Genomic DNA, 26,497 nt, shown 5'->3' with positions numbered 1-26,497 from the left:
TCATTTTACCTGGAATTTGGGAAAAAAAAGAGTTAATGGAGGGTTTTGTTAGGGGGGAAATTGGGGGATTTTTTGGGGAAAATTGGGATTTTTGGGGGAAAAATTGGGAGTTTTGGGGGGAAAATTGGGGGTTTTAGGGGGAAATTGGGATTTTTTGGGGAAAAAAATTGGGATTTTGGGGTAGAAAATGGGAAAATTGTGATTTTTTGGGAGAAAAATTGGGATTTTTGGGGGAAAATTGGGATTTTTGGGAAAAATTGGGGGTTTTGGGGAAAATTGGGGGTTTTGGGGTAGAAAATGGGAAAATTGGGATTTTTAAGGGGGAAAATTGGGATTTTTAGGGGAAAATTGGGATTTTTGGGGTAGAAAATGGGAAAATTGGGATTTTAGGGGGAAAATTTGAGGTTTTGGGGAAAATTGGGATTTTGGGAGAAAATGGGATTTTTGGGGGGAAAATTGGGGGTTTGGGGGGAAAAATGGGAAAATTGGGGTTTTTGGGGAGGAAAATTGGGATTTTAGGGGGGAAAATTGGGATTTTTGGGAAAAATTGGGATTTTTGGGGAAAATTTGGGGGTTTTGGGGTAGAAAATGGGAAAATTGGGATTTTTAAGGGGGAAAATTGGGATTTTAAGGGGGAAAATTGGGATTTTTTGGGGAAAATTTGGGGGTTTGGAGGGAAAATTGGGATTTTTGGGGGGAAAATTGGGATTTTTTGGAGGGAAAATTGGAATTTTGGGAAGGAATTTTGAGGGAAAATGAGAGAAAATTGGGATTTTTAGGGGGAAAATTGGGATTTTTTGGGGGAAAAAATTGGGATTTTTGGGGCAGAAATCAGGGATAAATTGACAATTTTGGGGGGAAAATTGGGGGGAAATTGGGATTTTTTTGGGGGGAAAAACCTGAATTTTGGACAAAAACAGTGAGGAAAAAAAAGGAGGGAAAATCCAGATTTTTGGGTGAGTTGGGAGAGTTTTGGGGGCAAAAATGGGGATTTTGGGGGTAGAAATCAGGGGAAAAAATGACAATTTTTGGGGGGGAAAACCAGGGAAAATTGGGGGAAAAATTGGGATTTTTGGGGGGGGAAAAACCTGAATTTTGGGCAAAAACAGTGAGGAAAAAAAGAGGGAAAAAAAAGGAGGAAAAATCCGGATTTTTGTGCCAATTGGGAGAGATTTTGGGGCAAAAATGGGGATTTTTGGGCTGAAAATCAGGGGGAAATTACAATTTTTGGGGGTAAAAAATGGGAAAATTGTGGGAAAATTGGGATTTTTTGGGGGGAAAAAACCTGAATTTTGGGGAAAAAAAAGGAGTAAAAATCCAAATTTTTAAGCTAAAAATCAGGTGAAAAAAGTCAATTTTGGGGCAAAAAAATCCCATTTTTCGCCCAAAAAAAGGGAAAAAAAGGAGATTTTGGGAGGGGATTTTTTTGGGGTGAAAAGGGGGGGTTTTGGGTACCTTGATGAGGGTGACGGTGGCGCCGTAGAAGAGGCTGAGGATGAAGAGGACGATGAAGGTCGAGGCCGTGGCCCAGAGGTCCTGAAGGTCCTCGCTCTCGTCCCACCAGCGCCCGCCCGTGGCCACTGAAAAAAATGACAAATTTCGGGTTTTAGGAGCCAAAATTGGAGGTTTTGGACTCGAAATTTGGATTCTGCGACCTCAAATTGGGGGGGGGGGAGGAAATTGGGGGGGTTGGACAAAAAATTTGGGGATTTGGACCAAAAATAGGGATTTTTAGGACAAAAAATTCGCTTTTTTGGAGAGGAAATTTGGGGTTTTGGACTAAAAAATTGGCATTTTTGGACTCAAAATTTGAGGATTTTTGGACTAAAAATGGTATTTTTGGACCTGAAATTTGAGGATTTTTGGACCCAAAATTTGGGGGGATTTGGAGCGAAAATTCAGATTTTTAAGAGCGGAAATTCAAATTTTTTTGGAGGGAAAATTCGGGGTTTTGGAGCTAAAAAATGGCATTTTTGGACCTAAAATTTGAGGGGTTTTGGACCCAAAATTTGGGGGTTTTGGACCTAAAATTTGGGGGTTTTAGGACCCAAAATTTGGGGGTTTTAGGACCCAAAATTTAAGGGTTTTAGGATTAAAAAATGTGGATTTTTAGGAGCGAAAATTCGCATTTTTAGGAGGGTAAATTGGGATTTTTGGACTAAAAAATTGCATTTTTGGACCCAAAATTTGGGGATTTTGGAGCTAAAATTCGGATTTTTAGGAGCGGAAATTCGTGTTTTTTGGAGCAGAAATTTGGGATTTTTGGACCTAAAAATGTGGATTTTTGGACCTGAAATTTGGGGGTTTTTAGACCCAAAATTTGGGGGTTTTAGGATGAAAAAAATTGAATTTTAAGACCCAAAATTTGAGGGATTTTGGACCCAAAAATTCCCATTTCTGGACTCAAAACTTGGATTTTAGGACACAAAATTCTGGGGTTTTACCCCAAAATTGGGGGGTTTGGGGTAAAAATTTGGATTTTAGACCCAAAATTCCCCTTTTTGGACCCCAAAATTCTGTTTTAAACCCCAAAATTTGGGGGTTGGGTGAAAATTCTGATTTTAGGCCCAAAAATCTGAGATTTTACCCAAAATTCCCCATTTTTACCCCAAAATTCCTCTTTTTTTTTGCCCCCAAATCCAGGATTTTACCCCAAAAATCGGATTTTTCACCCCAAAACTTTAATTTTTTACCCAAAATTCGCATTTCTCACCCCAAAATCCGTCCCTTTGGCACCCCCTGGTGGTGGAATCCCCCCCCCCCCTCTGTTTTTACCCAAAATTGGCTTTTTTGGACCCAAAATGAAAAATGGGGGAATTTGGGGCAAATTTGGGCAATTTTGGGTAAAAATGAGAAGGAATTGGGAAAATTTGGGGCAAAACAAGAGAAATTTGGGAAAATTTGGGCAAATTTGGGGTAAAATGGGAAAATTTTGGGCAAATTTAAACAAATTTGGGCAATTTTGGGGCAAAAGGGGAGAAATTTGGGCAAATTTGGACAAATTTGGGCATTTTGGGGAAAATTTGGGTATTTTGGGCATTTTTGGGGCAAAATGGGAGAATTTGGGGCAAATTTGAGCAAATTTGGACAAATTTGGGTGAATTTTGTTGATTTTGGGGGAAATTTGGCCAATTTGGGGCAATTTTGGGTCATAAATGGAGGAATTTGGGGAAAAATTTGAGGAAAATGGGAAAATTTGGGTGAAATTGGGGCAAAATTGGGAGTTTTGGGGCAAAAATGGAGGATTTGGGTCAAATTCTGGGAAAAGCGGGAAAATTTGGGTGATTTTGGGAAAATTGGGTCCATTTTGGGGCAGAAAGGGGGAAATTTGGGGGAAAAAGGGGAAATTTGGGTAAATTATTCTCATTTTTGGGAAAAATGGGGGAAAATGGTAAATTTTGGGCTAATTTGGGATAAAAAGGGAAATTTATGCAAATTTTGGGGCAGAAATGGGGAAATTGGTGAATTTGGAGCAATTTTGGGGTGGGAATTGGGAATTTTTGGGGTTAAAATGAGGGATTTTGGGGGCGTTTTTTGGCGGGAAATCGGCGAGGACGACGCAACTTACGGAAGTCCCCAAATTCCCGGATTTTACCCCAAAATTCCCACCCCTCCCCCACCCCTCCCCCCGGAGGTCCAAGAGTCGTTTTTTCTGGAAAATTCCTTTTATTGGTGGTTTTTAACCCATTTTTTTGGGAGGGTTTTTTTTGGGGGGAAAAAAGGGGATTTGGGGAGGGAGAGAAAGGGGTTTTTTGGGGTGAAAAAAGGGAGTTTTGGGGGTGAAAAAAGCAGGTCATTTTTGGGTGGGAAATGGTCATTTTGGAAGTGAAAAATGGGGGTTTTTTGGGTGAAAAATGGTCATTTTGGGGGGGAAAAATGGTCATTTTAGGGATAAAAATGGTCATTTTTAGTGGGGAAAAATGGTCATTTTTGGGACCAATAATGGTCATTTTGGGGTTGAAAAATGGTGGGTTCTGGGGGTGAAAAATGGTCATTTTTGGGGTGAGAAATTGGTCATTTTGGGGGTGAAAAATTGTCGTTTTAGGGCTAAAAATGGTCGGTTTTGGGGTGAGAAATTGGTTATTTTGGGAACAAAAAATGGTCATTTTGGGAGCTAAAAATGGTTATTTTGGGAACGAAAAATGGTTATTTTTGGGGTGAAAAATTGGTCATTTTGGGAGTGAAAAATGGTCATTTTTGGGAGCGAAAAGTGGTTAGTTTGGGAGTGAAAAAATGGTCAATTTTAGGGGTGAGAAATTGGTTTTTTTGGGGACGAAAAATGGTCATTTTTGGGCCAAAAAATGGTCATTTTTGGATGGAAAACTGGTCATTTTGGGGAAACAAAAAATGGCAATTTTGAGGGCGAAATATGACAAATTTGGGGGGTCAAAATGGCCATAAAAAATCGGGATTTTTTTGTTTTGAAAACAGTTTATTTTTTTTTCGAAAAAGTGCAATTTTGGGCAGAAATGGTTAAAAAAGGGGATTTTTTTTAATCAATAGCAGGCCCCGGCGACGTCGGCGAGCACGAGGGAGACGTTGCCGGGCGCGGCTTTACCCGAGCTCCTGTCCAGGGTCCTCCTGTCGGTTTTGGGAGTTAAAAATGATCGGTTTTGGGGTGAAAAATGGTCATTTTGGGAATGAAAAATTGTTATTTTGGGGTGAAAAAATTGGTCAGTTTGGGAGTGAAAAATGGGTGATTTTGGAGCGAAAAATTGTCGATTTTAGGGGTGAAAAATGGTCATTTTTGGGTGAAAAAATTGGTTATTTTGGGAACGAAAAATGGTCAGTGTTGGGATCGAAAAGTGGTCAATTTTGGGAGTTAAAAATGATCGGTTTTGGGAGCGAAAAGTGGTTATTTTGGGGTGAAAAATGGTCATTTTTGGGGTGAAAAAATTGGTTATTTTGGGAGTGAAAAATGGTCATTTTGGGAGTGAAAAATGGACGATTTTGGGAACGAAAAATGGTCATTTTTGGGGTGAGAAATTGGTCATTTTGGGAACGAAAAATGGTCGATTTTGGGACCTAAAAATGGTCGGTTTTGGGATGAAAAATGGGTGATTTTGGGGTGAAAAGTGGTCATTTTTGGGGTGAGAATTTGGTTATTTTGGGAACAAAAAATGGTCATTTTGGGAGTGAAAAATGCTCATTTTTGGAGTGAAAAATTGGTCATTTTTGGGGCCAAAAATGGTCATTTTTGGGGGTGAGAAATTGGGTTTTTTGGGAGCGAAAAATGGTCATTTTTGGAGTTAAAAATGGTTGATTTTAGGGGTGAAAAATGGTCATTTTGGGGGCGAAAAGTGGTCGATTTTGGGAGTGAAAAATGGTCATTTTGGGGCCTAAAAATGACTAGTTTTGGAGCGAAAAGTGGTTATTGGGGAAACAAAAAATGACATTTTTGAGGGTGAAATATGACAAATTTGGGGGTCAAAATGGCCATAAAAAATCGGGATTTTTTCTTTTTGAAAACAGTTTATTTTTTTTTCGAAAAAGTGCAATTTTGGGCAGAAATGGTTCAAAAAAATCGGATTTTTTTTTCCAAATCATCAATAACAGGCCCCAGCAACATCAGCGAGCACGAGGGAGACGTTGCCGGGCGCGGCTTTACCCGAGCTCCTGTCCAGGGTCCTCTGGGCCAGGCGCAGCGGGAGCCGCTCGTGGCCCACCAGGCAGGTGAAGGCGGCGCCGCGGTGCCAGTCGGCGGCGGGCACGGGGAGGGCGCTCACTAGGGCCCCGAGGGGGCGTTTTGGGGTGGAAAAGGGGGGTTTGGGAGGTGGGAAAAATCGGTGGGGTTTGGGAGGGGAAAAGTGGTCGGTTTTGGGGTTAAAAATGGGTTATTTTAGGGATAAAAATGGTCATTTTGGGAACGAAAAATGGTCATTTTGGGAGTGAAAAGTGGTCGGTTTTGGGAGTGAAAAATTGTCATTTGGGGAGTGAAAAATTGGTCATTTTGGGAGCTAAAAATGATCGGTTTTGGGAGCGAAAAGTGGTCGATTTTGGGAGTTAAAAATGGTTGGTTTGGGAGCGAAAAATGGTCGATTTTGGGGGCAAAAAATGGTCGATTTTAGGGGTGAAAAATGGTCATTTTGGGAGCGAAAAATTGTCATTTTGGGAGCGAAAAGTGGTCATTTTGGGAACAAAAAATGGTCATTTTGGGAGTGAAAAATGGTCGCTTTTAGGGGTCAAAAATGGTCATTTTGGGGCCTAAAAATGGCTAGTTTTGGAGCGAAAAGTGGTTATTTTGGGGAACCAAAAATGGCAATTTTGGGGGGTCAAAATGGGTCAAAATGGCCATAAAAAAATCAGGATTTTTTTTTTTGAAGAGAGTTTATTTTTTTTCGAAAAAGTGCAATTTTGGGCAGAAAGGAGGCAAAAAATTGGGAATTTTTTTAATCAATAGCAGGCGCCGGCGACGTCAGCGAGCACGAGGGAGACGTTGACGGGGGCGGCTTTACCCGAGCTCCTGTCCAGGGTCCTCTGGGCCAGGCGCAGCGGGAGCCGCTCGTGGCCCACCAGGCAGGTGAAGGCGGCGCCGCGGTGCCAGTCGGCGGCGGGCACGGGGAGGGCACCCAAGGGGGCCCCGAGGGGGGCGTTTTGGGGTGGAAAACGGGGGTTTGGGAGGTGGGGAAAAATCGGTGGGGTTTGGGAGGGGAAAGTGGTCGGTTTTGGGGTGAAAATGGGTGATTTTGGGAGCGAAAAGTGGTTGATTTTGGGAGTGAAAAATGGTCGTTTTGGGAGTGAAAAATTGTCGTTTCAGGGTTAAAAAGGGTCGGTTTTGGGGTGACAAATTGGTCATTTTGGGAGTGAAAAGTGGTCAATTTTGGGAGCGAAAAATGGTCATTTTTGGGAGCGAAAAGTGGTTAATTTGGGAGTGAAAAAATGGTCGATTTTAGGGGTGAAAAACAGTGATTTTGAGAGTTAAAATTTATCATTTTGGGGACGAAACATGGTCATTTTGGGAGCGAAAAATGGTCATTTTTGGGAGCGAAAAATGGTCATTTTGGGAACAAAAAATGACGATTTTGGGGAAACAAAAAATGGCAATTTTGGGGGGTCAAAATGGGTCAAAACGGCCATAAAAAAATCGGGATTTTTTTTTTTTGAAAAGAGTTTATTTTTTTTTCGAAAAAGTGCAATTTTGGGCAGAAAAGAGGTAAAAAATCAGATTTTTTTTTTAATAACAGGCCCCGGCGACATCGGCGAGCACGAGGGAGACGTTGACGGGCGCGGCTTTACCCGAGCTCCTGTCCAGGGTCCTCTGGGCCAGGCGCAGCGGGAGCCGCTCGTGGCCCACCAGGCAGGTGAAGGCGGCGCCGCGGTGCCAGTCGGCGGCGGGCACGGTGAGGGCGCTGAGCAGGCTGAAGGCGCGGCCCGGGCGGGGCTCGGGGCGGGGCGGGAAGGTGAGGGCGGCGCCCGGGGGGAGGGGTTCGCCGTCGCGGAGCCAGCGGAGCAGGAGGTCGGGGGGGTTGAAGGAGAGGGCCAGGCAGGTGAGGGTGGCCGAGCCCTGCAGGCGGAGTTGGTCCGAGGGAGGGGGCAGCAGGTACAGGGTGGGCGCCTGGGCGTCGGGCACTGGGGGGTAAGGGGTTAAAAAATTAATGAATTAATCAAAAAATTAAAAAATTAATTAAAAATTTAATAAATTAATTAAAAATTAATGCATTAATACATTAATACATAAATTAATTAATAAAGTAATAACTTAATAAATAAATTAATAAAAATTTCATAAATCCATAAAAATTAATGAATTGATAAAAAATTAATAAATTAATAACTAAATTAATAAATGCATTTAATTACTAAGTAATTAGTCAATAAAGAGACAAAAAAAAATTCGTGAATAGATAAATCAATGGATTATTAAATTCATAAATTCATAAATATATAAATCAATGGATTATTAAATTCATACGCTCATAAATATATAAAAAATTGCATAAATGGAGAAAGAGATAAATCCATAAATATATAAATAAATATATAAATATATAAATAAATGACTAAGTAAATGGATAAGTAAATACAGGAATAGGTAAATCGATAAATCAATCATAGGGACAGTGGGGGCAGCAGGTACGGAGTTGGCGCCTGGGCGTCGGGCACTGGGTGGTGTAGGGTTAAAAAATCAATTAATTAATTAAAAAATGAATGAAATAATAAATAAAATAATAAATTAATAAAGAAGAAATTAATAAATAAATTATTGAGTTAATAAAAATTATATTATGAATCAATGGATTAGTAAATTCATACATTCATAAATATATAAATAAGTTGGCGCCTGGGCGTGGGGCACTGGGCGGCACGGGGGGTAAAAAAATTAATAAATTAATTTAAAAAATTAATAAATTAATTTAAAAATTAATGAATTAGTTAAAAAAGAAATAAATTAGTAACAGATAATAAATTAATAAATAAATAGATTAATTAATAAATTTAAAATAAATATATATATAATCTCTGATGAATAAATGTATAAATATATAAATGAACTAATCAATTCATAAATATATATAAATTCATAAATGAATGAATCAATAAATAGAGAAATAAATAGAGAAATAAATAGATAAAGAAATCAATAATTAATCTATATATAAATATGGATAAAAAATCATAAATATATAAATATATAAATGAATGAATGAATAAATAGATACATACATAAATAAATATATAAATAACTCGATAAATTAATTAGGTAAATAAATAGGTTAATAAATATAATAAAAATATATATAAATATATATAATCCCTGATGACTAAATGCATCACTATATAAATATGAATATAATCTATATATAAATATATATAATCCCTGATGACTAAATGCATCACTATATAAATATGAATATAATCTATATATAAATATGGATTAAAAAATCATAAATATATCCATAAATTAATGAATAAATTGGTAAGTAAATATAAATAAATACAAATGAATGAATAAATAGATAAATAAATAAATATGTCTATAAATAAATGAATTAATAAAATCATAAATATATGAATGAATGAATAGATAAATAGATAAATAAATAGATACATAAATCAATAGATTAATTAGGTAACTAAATAGGTTAATAAATATAATAAAAAATATATAAATATATAATCCCTGATGAATAAATGCATCACTATATAAATATGAATATAATCTATATATAAATATACATAATTTATATATAAATATCCATTAAAAAATCATAAATATACCAATAAATCAATGAATAAATTGGTAAATTGAAATAAAATAAAAAAATAAATAAATAAATAAATAAATAAACCCTCACCAATCTCCTTCCTGAGCACGACCTCCCTGGGGAAGAGCAGGTCCGGGTGGGCCACCCTGCAGGTGAAGGCCTGGCCGGACTCCCAATCCTCGGCCCCCACCGAGGCCACGGCGGCGGCGCCGAAGAGCCCGTTGGGCTGCAGGGCCGGAGGCCCCACCTTGGTGGCCAGGGCTTCTCCATCCTCCTTCAACCACGTCACCTCCAGCCCCTCGGCCCCCGCCAGGTTGGACACCCGGCACGTCAGCTTGGCCGCCTTGGCCTCGAAGATGTCGGCGAAGAGCGGCGGCGACGTCTCCACCCGCACGTCGGTGCCGCCGGCGACGCCAGACTGGTCGTCTGTGGGGGTGGGGGGGAGAGATTTGGGGTGGTTTCTACCTGGATTGACCATCCCTGTTGACCAGTTGGTCAACTGGAAGAGCCTTTCTTAATTTTGGATGGTTTCCACCCAGAATGACCATTAGGGTTGACCACTTGGTCAACTGGGAGGGTCTTTGATGGTTTTGGGTGGTTTCCACCCAGAATGACCATTGGGGTTGACCACTTGGTCAACTGGAAGAACCTCTCTTGGTTTTGGGTGGTTTCCACCCAGATTGACCATTGGTGTTCACCACTTGGTCAACTGGATGAACCTCTCTTGGTTTTGGGTGGTTTCTACCTGAAATGACCATTGGGGTTGACCACTTGGTCAACTGGAAGAGCCTTTCTTAATTTTGGGTGGTTTTTACCCAAAATGACCATTGGGGTTGACCACTTAGTCAACTGGAAGGGTCTTTGATGATTTTGAGTCATTTTGACCCAGATTGACCATTGGGGTTGACCACTTGGTCAACTGGATGAACCTCTCTTGGTTTGGGGTCGTTTCTACCCAAAATGACCATCCTTGTTGACCATTTGGTCAACTGGAAGAGCCTCTCTTGGTTTTGGGTGGTTTCTACCCAGAATGACCATCCTTGTTGACCACTTGGTCAACTGGAGTTACCTTTGATGATTTTGAGTCATTTTGACCCAGAACGACCATTGGGGTTGACCACTTGGTCAAGTGGAAGGGTCTTTCTTGGTTTTGGGTGGTTTCTACCCAAAATGACCATTGGTGTTGACCACTTGGTCAAGTGGAAGGGTCTTTCTTGGTTTTGGGTGGTTTCCACCCAAAATGACCATTGGTGTTGACCACTTGGTCAACTGGAAGAACCTCTCTTGGGTTTGGGTGGTTTCTACCCAAAATGACCATCCTTGGGGTTGACCAGTTGGTCAACTGGAAGAGCCTCTCTTGGTTTTGGGTGGTTTCCACCCAGATTGACCATTGGTGTTGACCACTTGGTCAACTGGGAGAGTCTTTGATGGTTTGGGGTCATTTCCACCCAAAATGACCATTGGTGTTGACCCAATGGTCAACGGGAAGGGTCTCTCTTAATTTTGGGTGGTTTCTACCCAAAATGACCATTGGGGTTGACCACTTGGTCAACTGGGAGGGTCTTTGATGGATTTGAGTGGTTTCTATCCAAAATGATCATCCCTGTTGACCACTTGGTCAATTGGAAGAACCTCTCTTGGGTTTGGGTCATTTCCACCCAAAATGACCATTGGTGGTGACCACTTGGTCAACTGGAAGAACCTTTCTTAATTTTGGGTCATTTCCACCCAGATTGACCATTGGTGTTGACCAATTTCAGGAAAATCTTGAAAAAATGGGAAATTTGGGTAAAAAACGAGAAATTAGTGGGAATATTGACAATTTGGGTTGAATTCAAGGGGGAAATTGGGTCAAATTTGGGTCAAATTCACAAAATTTCAGGAAAATCTCAAAAAAATGGAAATTTGGAGAACTGGTAAAACTGAGAAATCTGGGAATATGAGATTTTGTTAAATAAGGGAAATCAGGTTAAATTTGGGTCAAATCCATGAAATTGGAACTTTGAAAATGGAAATTGAGGATTTGTAGAAATTGAACTGTGGAATATTGAGATTTTACATGAAATCTGGGGAAATCAGGTCGAATTTGGGTCAAACCCATGAAATTTGGGGAAAATCTCGACAAACTGGAAATTTTGGGGGAAACTGGGTAAAACCTGAGAAAATAGTGGGAATACTGAGATTTTTGCTTGAAATCAAGGGAATATCATGTCAATTTGGTCGAATTTGGGTGAAATTCACGAAATTTTGAGAAAATCCTAAAAAATTGTAAATTTTGTGGGAAAACCACCTAAAAACTTCGGAATTTTTTAGGAAACCATCCCAAACACACCCCTCCTCCCATCCTACTCACATTGACACTCCAACCCCTTGCTGGTGTTCCGACTCTCCCCCTCAGCCAGGCAGGTGAAGGTGTCCCCCCGTTCCCACTCGGCCTCGGTGACGCCGAGGCGGCTGCTGGTGACGACGGCGGCTCCGTCGGGCCCGGCGGCCTCGGAAGCGGCTCCAGCCCCCAGGGGGTCTCCGTTCCGAGCCATCGGACGGGCGATCGACGTGGGGCACGGACCTGGCACAGCAGGGTGGAGTTGCGGAAGGGACCTTGGAAGTCCTCGCGGGACGGAGGGTGCAGGGTGAGCACCGGCACCAGCGGGGAGGAGGAGGGGCCTGGGGGGGGAAAATGGGGGGAGAAAAAAATTATTTGGGATTAGGACACTCCCCTCAGGGATATTTGGGATCAGGGTCCTTGAAATATTTGGGATCAAATTATTTGGGATTAGGACACTCCCCTCAGGGATATTTGGGATCAGGGTCCTTGAAATATTTGGGATCAGGACCCTCCTCCCACTGGGATATTTGGGATCAGGACCCTCAGAATATTTGGGATCAAGACCCTTGAAATATTTGGGATCAGGACCTCAGAATATTTGGGATCAGGACCCCCAGAATATTTGGGATCCCCCTCCCACCAGGGATATTTTGGATCAGAACCCTCCCCTCAGGAGTATTTGGGATCAAGACCCTTGAAATATTTGGGATCAGGACCCTCCCCTTGGGATATTTGGGATCAGGACCCCAGAATATTTGGGATCCTCCTCCCACCAGGAATATTTGGGATCAGGACTCTCGAACCTCCCCTCAGGAGTATTTGGGATCAGGACCCTCAGAATATTTGGGATCAGGACCCTCCCCTTGGGATATTTGGGATCAGGACCCCCAGAATATTTGGGATCCTCCTCCCACCAGGAATATTTGGGATCAGGACTCTCCCCTTGAAATATTTGGGATCAGGGCCCTCCCCTCAGGAATATTTGGGATCAGGACCCCCAGGATATTTGGGATCCCCCTCCCACCAGGAATATTTGGGATCAGGACCCTCCCCTCGAGATATTTGGGACCAGGACCCTCAGAATATTTGGGATCAAGACCCTTGAAATATTTGGGATCAAGACCTTTGGGATATTTGGGATCAGGACCCCCAGAATATTTGGGATCAAGACCCTTGAAATATTTGGGATCACAATCCTTGGAATATTTGGGATCAGGACCCCCAGAATATTTGGGATACCCCTCCCACCAGGGATATTATGGATCAGGACCCTCCCCTCAGGAATATTTGGGATCAGAGTCCTTGAAATATTTGGGATCAGGACCCTCAGAATATTCAGGATCAGGACCCCCAGAATATTTGGGATCCTCCTCCCACCAGGAATATTTGGGATCAGGACCCTCAGGATATTTGGGATCAGGACCCTCAGATTAATTGGGATCAGGACCCTCCCCTCGAGATATTTGGGATCCCCCTCCCAGCAGGAATATTTGGGATCAGGACCCTTGGAATATTTGGGATCAGGACCCTCCCCTCAGGAATATTTGGGGTCAGGATCCTCTCAAATATTTGGGATCAGGACCCTCCCCTCTGGATATTTGGGATCAGGACCCTCAGATTAATTAGGATCAAGACCCTTCAAATATTTGGGATCAGGACCCTCAGGATATTTGGGATCAGGACCCTCAGATTAATTGGGATCAGGACCCTCCCCTCAAGATATTTGGGATCCCCCTCCCAGCAGGAATATTTGGGATCAGGACCCTCCCCTCAGGAGTATTTGGGATCAGGACCCTTGAAATATTTGGGATCAGGACCCCCAGGATATTTGGGATCCCCCTCCCACCAGGAATATTTGGGATCAGGACCCTCCCCTGTGGATATTTGGGATCAGAACCCCCCTCCCACCAGGAATTTTTGGTCTCCTCCCCCCTGGAACATTCCGGACTCACCAGGATTGGTCACTTGAGCCGCGGCTCCTCCCGCCGGATTCTCCGCCCGACACCGGAACGGCATCCGGGATTTCCCCTCTTCCAACGGCGCCTCCAGCCGGGAAGCCACCAGGAAAAGCAGGGCGGGGTCTCGGGAGGCCACGCCCACCCCCTGGGCCACGCCCACCCCGGAATCGACCCCGCCCAAGCTCCGGTTGAGGGCGTCGCTCCAGCGCCACCTCAACGGCGCCGCCGGCACCGCGCCCACCGCCAGGCAGCCCACCGAGAAAAGGGGCTGGGGGCCGCAGGGGGACAGCGGGAACACCCGGGGGGGCCCGGCCTGGGCTGCCAGGGGAAAAAAAAACGGGGAAAAACGGTCAAAATTCGGGCGAAAAACGGGCGTTTTTACCGTTTTTTGCGGTTTTTCGAGGCGGAAATTGACGTTTTTTGACGCGAGGTTGGTGGGGGTTTTTTGGGGGGTTTTGGGGTTGTTTTGGGGTTGTTTTGGGTTTGTCTTGGGGTCAAGGTTTCTCCTTCCTCCCCACTTTAAATTTTGGAGAATTTTTTTTGCTGAAAAATTGAGTTTTTAGCGAAATTTGAGGGGTTTTTCTATTTGGGTGAAAATTGATGGTTTTGGGGAAAAATTGATGGTTTTGGGGGAAATTGGGAGAATTGGGTTGTTTTTTTGGGGTCTGGGCCCAACCCCACCTGTTTTGGGGTCAAAACTCCCCATTTTAGGGAAATTATTTTGGTGGAAATTTGAGTTTTTAGCGGAATTTGAGGGTTTTTTGGATTTGGGTGAAAATCGACAGTTTTGGGGAAAATTGATGTTTTTTTAGGGAATTTCATGGTTTTTTGGGGTCTTAGCCCCACCCCGCCTGTTTTGGGGTCAAAACTCCCCCTTTTGGGACATTTTTTGGGGTGAAAATGAGAGTTTTTAGAGAAATTTGAGGATTTTTCAGATTTGGGTGAAAAACGAGGGTTTTGGGGGAAAATTGAGGGTTTTGGGGAAAATTGATGTTTTTTGAGGGAATTCGGTTGTTTTTTGGGGTTTAGGCCCCACCCCGCCTGTTTTGGGGTCAAAACTCCCCCTTTTGGGACATTTTTTGGGGTGAAAATGAGAGTTTTTAGAGAAATTGGAGGATTTTACCAATTTGGGTGAAAATCGAGGGATTTTGGGGAAATTTCGGGATTTTTTGGGGGAATTTCGGGTTTTTTGGGGTTTAAATCCCACCCACATTTTTGGGGTCAAAACTCCCCATTTTTGAGAAATTCTGTGGGTTTTTTGGGTGAAAATTCACAATTTTGGGTGAAAATTCACATTTTTTGGGTGAAAATTCACATTTTTTGGGTGAAAATTCACATTTTTTGCGATTTTCGCAATTTTGGGGTGAAAATTCCACTTTTTTGGGGTGAAATTGGGAGGTTTTGGGGTTCTGACCAGTATAAACCAGTCCAGACCAGTACTGACCAGTATAAACCAGTACGAACCAGTATTAACCAGTACAAACCAGTACAGCCCAGTACAACCCAGTACTGACCAGTACTGACCAGTATAAACCAGTATTACCAGTACAAACCAGTACAAACCAGTACAGACCAGTATAAACCAGTACAAACCAGTACAAACCAGTACAGACCAGTATAGCCCAGTACTGACCAGTACAGCCCAGTACAGACCAGTATAGCCCAGTACTGACCAGTACAGCCCAGTACAGCCCAGTACTGACCAGTACAGCCCAGTACTGACCAGTACAGCCCAGTACTGACCAGTACAACCCAGTACAGCCCAGTACTGACCAGTACATCCCAGTACTGACCAGTACACACCAGTACAGCCCAGTGCTAACCAGTACTGACCAGTACAGACCAGTACAGCCCAGTACAGCCCAGTACTGACCAGTACAAACCAGTACAGACCAGTACTAACCAGTACAGCCCAGTACAAACCAGTACTGACCAGTACTGACCAGTACAGCCCAGTACAGTCCAGTACGGTCCAGTACAGCTCAGTACTGACCAGTACAGCCCAGTACTGACCAGTACAGCCCAGTACGGCCCAGTACTGACCAGTACAGCCCAGTACTGACCAGTACTGACCAGTACAGCCCAGTACTGCCCAGTACTTACCAGTACTAACCAGTACAGCCCAGTACTGACCAGTACAGCCCAGTACAACCCAGTACAGCCCAGTACTGACCAGTACTGACCAGTACAGCCCAGTACTGACCAGTACAGCCCAGTACTGACCAGTACTGACCAGTACATCCCAGTACAACCCAGTACAGACCAGTACAAACCAGTACTGACCAGTACAGCCCAGTACAAACCAGTACTGACCAGTACAGACCAGTATAAACCAGTACAGCTCAGTACTGACCAGTACTGACCAGTACAGCCCAGTACAAACCAGTACAGCCCAGTACTGACCAGTACATCCCAGTACTGACCAGTATAACCAGTATAAACCAGTACTGACCAGTACAACCGAGTACAGCCCAGTACTTACCAGTACAGCCCAGTACTGACCAGTACAGACCAGTACAGACCAGTACAGCCCAGTACAGCCCAGTACAACCCAGTACTGACCAGTACTGAGCAGTATAACCAGTATAAACCAGTATAAACCAGTACTGACCAGTATAACCAGTATAAACCAGTATAAACCACTATAAACCAGTATAAACCAGTCTAGACCAGTACGGACCAGTACGTTCCAGTAAGACCAATAAACTGATTAATAGATCAATTAATAACCCAATAAACTGATTAATAACCCAATAAACCAATTAATAAATCGATTTAAAACCCAATAAACCGATTAATGAATGAATTAATAACCCAATAAACCAATTAATAAACCAATTAAAAACCCAATAAACCGATTAATGAATCAATTAATAACCCAATAAACCGACTAATAAACCGATTAATAACCCAATAAACCAATTAATAAATCTATTAAAAACCTAATAAACCAATTAATAAATCGATTAAAACCCAAATAAGCCAATTAATAAACTAATTAATAAACCAATAAACTGGTTAATAACCCAACAAACCAATTAATGAATCAATTAGTAACCCAGAAAACTGATTAATAACTCAATTAATAACCCAATAAACTGATTAAACCCCCAAGAAAGCAATCAATAAATCGATTATTAACCCAATAAACTGATTAAAAACCAATTAAAACCTGAATAAAAATTGATTTAAAAACCGATTAAAAATGGATTAAAACCTGATTAAAAACCGATTAAAAACCAATTAAAAACTGAATAAAAATTGATTTAAAAACTGATTAAAAATGGATTAAAAACTGATTAAAACCCGATTAAAAACCTCATTAAAACTGGATTAAAACCCCATTAAAAATGGATTAAAAACTGAATAAAAACTGATTAAAAACCATTTAAAAACTGAATAAAAATTGATTAAAACCCAATTAAACTCTGAATAAAAATTAATTTAAAAACCCATTAAAAACCGATTAAAACCTGATTAAAACCCGATTAAAAACCTCATTAAAATTGGATTAAAACCCCATTAAAAACTGATTTAAAACCTGAATAAAAATTGATTTAAAAACCCATTAAAAATGGATTAAAAAATGATTAAAACCCGATTAAAAACCTCATTAAAAGTGGATTAAAACCCCACTAAAAATTGGATTAAAACCTGAATAAAAACCGATTAAAAACCAATTAAAACCTGAATAAAAATTGATTTAAAAACCCCATTAAAAATGGATTAAAAAATGATTAAAACCCGATTAAAAACCTCATTAAAATTGGATTAAAACCCCATAAAAACCTGATTAAAACCTCATTAAAAATTGATTTAAAATCCCATCAAAACCTGATTTAAAACCCATAAAAACCAATTAAAACTTGATTAAAACCCCATTAAACCCCAATTAAAACCCCCCAAATTCCACCCCGGATTGACCCAAAACCCTCTTTTTTCACCCTAAAAAATTCGCGCTTTTCCTCCCTAAAAATCCGCCCAAAATTCACATTTTTTACCCCAAAAATCACGTTTTTTTACCCCAAAAATCCACATTTTTTACCCCAAAAATCACATTTTTTACACCCAAAAATCTCATTTTTTACCCCAAAAATCACGTTTTTTCCCCCAAAAATCACATTTTTTTACCCCAAAAATTCACATTTTTTACCCCAAAAATCACATTTTTTACCCCCAAAAATCACATTTTTACCCAAAAATCCACTTTTTTCTCCTTTTTTCCACCCCAAAAATTCTTTTTAATTCTCATTTCCCCAAAAATCTCCTTTTTTTTTATTTTTTACCCCTCCCCAGGTGTTGTTTTCGAGTCCCAAAAAGGGGAAATTTCACCCCAAAAAACCACATTTTTTTGTTTTAATTTTTTCTGTTATTTTCGAAACTCCCTCCGGGTTATTTTGGGGCCAAACTTCCCCTTTTTGGTTTTGGGTTAATTTTTATTTTTGGGGTTGTTTTGGCCCCGAATTTGGGGGGAAAAGGGTTTTTTAAAAATTATTTTTTTAAAAGATGTTTTCTTTAATTTAAATTATTTTTAATTTAAATTAATTTCTCTTCAATTTAAATTTATTTTTCTTTAATTTAAATTATTTTTAACTTTAAATTATTTTTAATTTGATTTAATTATTTTCAATTTAAATTATTTTTTCTTTAATTTATTTTTCTTAAATTTAAATTATTTTAATTTAAATTATTTTCTTTAATTTAAATTATTTTTTCTGTAATTTATTTTTCTTTAATTTAAATTAATTTTTCTCTTTAAATTAAATTTTTTTAATTTAAATTATTTTCTTCAATTTAAATTATTTTTCTTCAATTTAAATTATTTTTCTTAAATTTAAATTATTTTCTTAAATTATTTTTAATTTAAATTATTTTTCTTCAATTTAAATTATTTTTTCTTTAATTTATTTTCTTTAATTTAAATTATTATTTTCAATTTAAATTATTTTTTCTTCAGTTTAAATTATTTTCTTCAATTTAAATTATTTTTCTTCAGTTTAAATTATTTTCAAATAAATCTCGATTTTTTAATCCATTTTCCCCCCAAAACTCTGCCTTGAAAATCTCATTTTTCCCCTAAAATCGATTTTTTTCTCCCCAAATTTTAAATAATCCCTTCAAAAATTGATATTTTTAGCATTAAAATCCCCCCAAAATGTCAATTTTTCACCCAAAAAAGACCCAAAAATGGATTTTTTTACCCCAAACCTGCCCTTAAATTCTCATTTTTACCCTAAAATCGACTTTTTCTCCCCAAATTTTCAACCACCCCTTAAAAACACCCCTAAAAATCTGATTTTTTTAACCATTAAATCACCCCAAAAATCGATTTTTTTCACCAAAAAAGACCCAAACCCTGACATTTTTCCCCAAAAACTGTCCTGAAATCTCCCCAAATTCTCATTTTTACCCTAAAATCGACTTTTTACACCCAAATTTTAAATTATCCCTTAAAAAAAACCCTAAAATTTGATATTTTTATCATTAAAATCATTAAAAATCTCAATTTTTCACCCAAAAAAGACCCAAAAATGGATTTTTTCACCCCAAACCCACCCCTCAAATTCCCCTTTTTCTTTTTAAATCCACCTGAAAAAAAATAACCCTAAAATTGGACTTTTTACCCCATAAATTTTCACCAAAAATTCAAAATTTCACCAAAAATTTCAATTTTTACCAAAAATCGAATTTTTCACCCCAAAAAACCCACTCTAAAATCCACTTTTTCACCCCAAACCTACCCTAGGATTATTTTTCCTTCCATTTTCATCTTAAATTTACCCAAAAATCAACATTTTTAACCCTCCTAAAAATCCAAATTTTCACCAAAAATTCACATTTTTACCAAAAATCGAATTTTTCACCCCAAAAAACCCACTCTCAAATCCACTTTTTCACCCCAAACCTACCCTAGGATTATTTTCCCTTATTTTTCATCTTAAATTTACCCAAAAATCGTCATTTTTAACCCTCCTAAAAATCCCAATTTTCACCAAAAATTCACATTTTTACCAAAAATCGAATTTTTCACCCCAAAAAACCACTCTAAAATCCACTTTTCCACCCCAAACCTACCCTAGGATTATTTTTCCTCACTTTTCATCTTAAATTTACCCAAAAATCGACATTTTTAACCCTCCTAAAAATTGAGATTTTCACCAAAAATTCACATTTTTACCAAAAATCGAATTTTTCACCCCAAAAAAACCACTCTAAAATCCACTTTTTACCCCAAACCTACCCTGGGATTATTTTTCCTCACTTTTCATCTTAAATTTACCCAAAAATTGACATTTTTAACCCTCTAAAAATTGAGATTTTCACCAAAAATTCCCATTTTTACCAAAAATCCGATTTTTCACCCCAAAAAAACCACTCTAAAATCCACTTTTTTACCCCAAACCTACCCTTGGATTAATTTTCCTCACTTCTCATCATAAATTTACCCCAAAATCAACATTTTTAACCTTCCTAAAAATTCCGATTTTCACCAAAAATCCACATTTTTTACCAAAAATCCGATTTTTCACCCCAAAACAACCCCCCCAAAAATCGATTTCCCGCCAAAACAACCTCGAAGGGCGATTCCCCCCCTTCAAAACCTTGCCCAAAATCCCCATTTTTGGCCCCAAAATCCCCCGGGGAGGGGGGAGGGAAATTTTGGGTGAAAAAAAGGCGATTTTGGGTCATTTTGGGTCAGGACTCACCGGACGAGACGGTGACGATGGTGCCGGTCCCCCACACGTCGATTCCACCACGGCCATCGACACCCCTGGGACCCCCCGACAAAAACCCCCCCGGGGGGAGATTTTGGGGTGAAAAAAGGCGATTTTGGTTAAAAATCGGGATTTGGGTAAAAATGCAAAAAAAAGGGGAAAAAAGGAGGGAGGAGCTCGGATTGGGGGGAAAATTAACCCAAATTTGGGGGGGAGAGGGGAAAAGGGTCGGGATTTGGGGGGAAAATGGGAAAATTTGGGGGGAAAATGGGGGAAAATGGGAAAATTTACCCAAATTTGGGGGGAAAATGGGAAAATTAACCCAAATTTGGGGGGAAAATGGGGGGAAATGGGAAAATTTGGGGGAAAATGGGAAAATTAACAAATTTGGGGAAATGGGGAAAATGGGAAAATTAACCCAAATTTCGGGTGAAATGGGAGAAATTAACCCAAATTTGTGGGGAAAATGGGGGGAAATGGGAAAATTTGGGGGGAAAATGGGAAAAATTAACCCAAATTTGGGGGGAAAATGGGAAAATTGACCCAAATTTGGGGGGAAAATGGGAAAATTAACCCAGATTTGGGGAAAAAATGGGGGAAAGGGAAAAAGGGGAAAAAGGGAAAAACTGGGGGAAAAATTTGGGTAAAAAGGGGAAAATTTGGGGAAAAATGGGGGAAAAATGGGGAAAATTTGGGGAAAATGGGGAAAATTTGGGGAAAAAAAGGGAAAGAAATGGGGGAAAAATTTGGGCAAAAAAGGGGGAAAAATGAGAGAAAAAAGGGGGAAAACCAACCCAGATTTGGGGTAAAAATGGGTGAAAAATGGGTAAAATTGACCCCAGATTTGGGGGAAAAAAGGGAGAAAAAATGAAGGAAAAAAAAAGGGAAAAAATGGGGGGAAAAAGGGAAAAAATGGGGGAAAATTGGGGGAAAAAGGGGGGCAAATGGGAGAAAAAAAGGGGGGAATTAACCCAGATTTGGGTAAAAATGGGTGAAAAATGGGAAAATTAACCCAGATTTGGGGGGAAAAAGTGGGGGGGGGAAAGGAGAAAAAGGGGGAGAAAATTTGGGGAAAAAAGGGGGGAAAATTTGGGGGAAAAAAGGGGAAAAAAGGGGAAAAAATGGGGAAAAAATTGGGCAAAAAAGGGGGAAAATGAGAGGAAAAAAAGGGGGAAAACCAACCCAGATTTGGGGTAAAAATGAGGGGAAATGAGAAAATGAGTCCAGATTTGGGGTAAAAATGGGGGGAAATGGGTAAAATTGACCCCAAATTTGGGGGAAAAATGGGGGGGAAATTTGGGGGGAAAAAGGGAAAAATGGAGGAAAAAAGAGGGGGAAAAAGAGAAAAAATGGGGGAAAAATTGGGGAAAAATGGGGGGAAAAATGGGTAAAAAAGGGGGAAAAATGGGAGAAAAAAGAGGTGAAATTTGGGGTAAAAAGAACCCAAAAAGGGGAAGTTGCCCCCGGGGAGGGGGAGGGGCAGGAAAAGGAGGTTTTTGTCCCCAAAAATGTCACGGTGATAGGCAGCAACAGCACCCCAACCAGCAGGGCCACGGTGACATCACAGGGGACAAAAACCTCCCCCCAGGGGGAAAGATTTGGGGTCAAAACAGGAGAAAACGGGAAAAAAAAAAACGGGGAAAATTTGGGTTAAAAAATGGGAGAAAAAGTCCAAATTTTCCCTGTTTTTTTCCCATTTTGGCTCCAAATCTTCCCCAAAATTTGGATTTTTTCTCCCATTTTTTAACCCAAATTTTCCCCGTTTTTTTTTCCCCATTTTCTCCTGTTTTGACCCCAAATCTTCCCCAAATTTTGGGGGCAAAACTGGAGAAAATGGGAAAAAAACCAGGGAAAATCAGCCTGGATTTGGGTTAAAAAATGGGAGAAAAAGTCCAAATTTTGGGGAAGATTTGGGGGCAAAACAGGAGAAAATGGGAAAAAAAACTGGGGAAAAATTGGGTTAAAAAATGGGAGAAAAAGTCCAAATTTTAGGGAAGATTTGGGGGCAAAACAGGAGAAAATGGGGAAAAAAAACCCAGGGAAAATCAGCCCGGATTTGGGTTAAAAAATGGGAGAAAAAGTCCAAATTTTGGGGAAGATTTGGGGTCAAAACAGGAGAAAATGGGGGAAAAAAAGGGAAAATCAGCCCTGATTTGGGTTAAAAAATGGAAAAAAGTCCAAATTTAGGGGGGAAATTTTGGGAAAAATGTCCCAAAATGAGACCAAATTTTGGGGAGAATTGGTGGAAAAATATCTCAAAATGAGGGCAAATCTGGGGGGGAAATTGAGGAAAAAGAGCCCAAAATGAGGCCAAATTTGGGGGAAATTGGGGAAAAAAGAGCCCAAAATGAGACCAAATTTAGGGGGAAATTTGGGAAAAAGAGCCCAAAATGAGGCCAAATTTTGGGGGGGAAATTGGGGAAAAATATCCCAAAAATTAGGAAAAATTTGAGGGAAATTGGGGAAAAAGAGCCCAAAATTAATCCAAATTTTGGGGGGGAATTGGTGGAAAAATATCCCAAAATGAGGTCAAATTTGGGGGGAAATTTGGGAAAAATATCCCAAAATGAGGCCAAAATTTGGGTCCAAAATGGACCAAAAAGAGGTGAAATTTGGGGTAAAAAAAGCCCAAAAAGATGTGAAATTTGGGGTAAAAGAGCCCAAAGGGAAGTCGCCCAGGAGTCCCCTGGGGAGGGGGGGAGGGGCAGGAAAAGGGAGTTTTTGTCCCCAAAAATGTCACCGTGATCAGCAGCATCAGCAGCACCAGCAGCAACAGCCACGGTGACATCACAGGGGACAAAAACCCCCCCGGGCTCGGATTTGGGGTGAAAAAGGGGGAAAATGGGAAAATTAGGGAAGTTTTGGGGAAAAGGGGAAAATGAGGAGGGATTTGGGGTAAAAATGGGGGAAAAGGGGAAAAGAGCTGGGATTGGGGGGAAAAAAAAGGGGGAGGGTCTCAGACTGCCACCCAGTGATGTCATCGAGCCGTCCGATGAGGTCATTGATCTGATGATGTCATCGATCCGCCCAATGATGTCATTGACCCAACCAATGATGTCATCGACCCACCCAAGTCAATGACCCACCCAACGATGTCATCAATCCACCTGATGACATCATCAACCCACCCAATTATGTCATAGACCCACCCAAGTCAATGACCCACCCAATGATGTCATTCACCCACCCAATGATGTCATTGACCCACCCAATGATGTCATTGACCCACCCAATGATGTCATTGACCCACCAAAGTCAACAACCCACCCAATGATGTCATTGACCCACCCAATGGTGTCATTCACCCCCCCAATGATGTCATTGACCTACACAATGGCGTCATTGACCCACCCAATGATGTCAATGACCCACCCAATGATGTCATTGACCCACCAAATGATGTCATTGACCCACCCAACCATGACCCCACCTCCACTCAATGCCATCATTGACCCACCCAATGATGTCATTGGCCCACCCAATGATGTCATTCACCCACCCAATGGTGTCATTGACCCGCCTGATGATGTCATTGACCCACCCAATGATGTCATTAACCCACTGAAATCAATGACCCACCCAACCATGACCCCAACTCCACTCAATGCTGTCATTGACCCATCTGATGACATCATTGACCCACCCAACCATGACTCCCAACTCCACTCAACTCCGTCATTGACCCACCCAATGATGTCATTGTCCCACCCAATGATGTCATTGACCCACCCAACCATGACCCCACCTCCACTCAACTCCGTGATTGACCCACCCAATGATGTCATTGACCCACCCAATGATGTCATTGACCCACCCAATGATGTCATTGACCTACCTGATGATGCCCTTGACCCAATGGTGTCATTGACCCACCCAATGATGTCATTGTCCCACCCAATGACGTCATTGACCCAGCCATGTCACCAACTCCACTGAACGCCATCATTGACCCACCCAATGATGTCATTGACCCACCCAACCATGACTCCAAATCCAGTCAACGTTGCCATTGACCCACCCAATGATGTCATTGACCCACCCAATGATGTCATTGACCCACCCAATGATGTCATTGACCTACCTGATGATGCTATTGACCCAACGGTGTCACTGACCCACCCAATGATGTCATTGTCCCACCCAATGACGTCATTGACCCAGCCATGTCACCAACTCCACTGAACGCCATCATTGACCCACCCAATGATGTCATTGACCCACCCAACCATGACTCCACCTCCACTCAACTCCATCACCGACCCACCCAACCATGACCCCACTTCCACTCAACTCTGTCATTGACCCACCCAACTCTGTCATTGACCCACCCAATGGTGTCATTGACCCACCCAATGATGTAACTCACCCACCCAACCATGACCCCAACTCCACTCAACCCCATCACCGCCCCACCCAATGATGTCATCGACCCACCCAACCACGACCCCACCTCCACTCAACTCCATCATCAACCCACCCAACCATGACCCCACCTCCACTCAACTCCACCATTGACCCACCCAATGATGTCATTGACCCACCCAAGTCAATGACCCACCCAATGATGTCATTGACCCACCCAGTGATGTCATTGACCCAACCATGTCACCAATCCACCCAGTGGTGTCATCGACCCACCCAATGGTGTCATTGACCCAACCAATGATGTCATTGACCCACCCGATGACACCATTGACCAAACGGTGTCATTGACCCACCCAATGATGTCATTGACCCAACATTGTCATTGACCCACCCGATGACACCATTGACCAAACGGTGTCATTGACCCACCCAATGGTACCACTGACCCAATGGCGTCATTGACCCACCCAATGATGTCATCGACACACCCAACCATGACCCCAACTCCACTCAATGCTGTCATTGACCCATCTGATGACATCATTGACCCACCCAACCGCGACCCCAACTCCACTCAACTCTATCATCGACCCACCGAACCACGACCCCAAATCCAGTCAACGCTGTCATTGACCCACCCAATGATGTCATTGACCCACTCAATGATGTCATCGACCCACCCAATGGTGTCATTGACCCACCCAATGATGTCATTGACCCACCCAATGATGTCATCAACCCACCGAACCACGACTCCAACTCCACTCAACGCTGTCATCGACCCACCCAATGATGTCATTGACCCACCCAATGGTGTCATTGACCCGCCTGATGATGTCATTGACACACCCACCCAAGTCAATGACCCACCCAATGATGTCATTGACCCAATGATGTCATTGACCCAACCATGTCACCAATCCACCCAGTGGTGTCATCGACCCACCCAATGATGTCATTGACCCACCCAAGTCAATGACCCACCCAATGATGTCATTGTCCCACCCAATGATGTTATTGACCCAACCACTGATGTCAACAACCCACCCAGTGGTGTCATTGACCCACCCAATGATGTCATTGACCCAACCATGTCACCAACCCACCCAGTGGTGTCATTGACCCACCCAATGATGTCATTGACCCACCCAAGTCAATGACCCACCCAATGACATAATTGACCCACCCAAGTCAATGACCCACCCGATGATTTCATCAAGCCACCTGATGACATAATCAATCCACCCAATGGAGTCATTGACCCATCTGATGACATCATTGACCCACCCAACCACAACCCCACCTCCACTACACTCCATCATCAACCCACCCAACCACGACTCCAAACTCCACTCAACCCACCCAACCACGACCCCCCTTGAGACAACACCGTGGCTTTTTGCCCTCCCTCCCCACCCCGCCACCACCACCGTGAGCACCCCTGGCGCAGAAATAGGCGGCGGAATCCTCGTCCCTGAGGTTGTTCATCTGCAGCGTCACCGAGCTCTGCCCGTTGTCCCTGCTGATGCTGAACCGGCCCTGCACCGACGGCGCGTAGAAGGTGCCAGAACCACCACTCTTGGTGATCCCAGCGAGCCATTCCAGCCCCTTCCCGGGGCTCTGGCGCGCCCATCCCATGCCGTAGTCGCCGAAGGTGAAGCCGGAGGCGCGGCAGACGAGCGTCAGCGACTGCCCGGGGGCTTTGAGGTCGCCGCCCGACTCCGTCAGGGTCACGGCCGCCCTCAGCCCTGCGCGGATTAAAGATTAAAAATAATGTTAAAAATTAAATTAATTAAATATTCTGATTATCCAAGTTTTTTGGGGGGTGATCAAGGATTTTGAGGGGTAAGGACCTACCTGGGAGGGCGAGGAGGAGGAGGAGGAAGGGCAGGAAGGAGGAGGAGGAGGATGATGAGGAGGCCATGG

General features: G+C 41.9%; 1 gene segment (V, D, J or C); it reads right to left on the bottom strand.

The window, feature by feature from the left end:
• LOC126635948 (Ig mu chain C region-like) lies at positions 1-26,497 on the bottom strand. The segment is given in 10 exon segments: positions 1-9; positions 1,456-1,558; positions 7,221-7,569; positions 9,297-9,632; positions 11,560-11,870; positions 13,485-13,808; positions 20,198-20,262; positions 23,637-23,767; positions 25,988-26,319; positions 26,429-26,497. Coding segments are annotated over 10 exon segments (2,027 nt in total).

Source organism: Myiozetetes cayanensis, unplaced genomic scaffold (genome assembly GCF_022539395.1).
Source record: "Myiozetetes cayanensis isolate MyiCay16 unplaced genomic scaffold, myiCay2020 scf121, whole genome shotgun sequence".
Lineage (NCBI taxonomy): Eukaryota > Metazoa > Chordata > Aves > Passeriformes > Tyrannidae > Myiozetetes > Myiozetetes cayanensis.
Note: the sequence above shows the minus strand (reverse complement) of the source record. Positions and strands in the feature narration are given on the sequence as shown.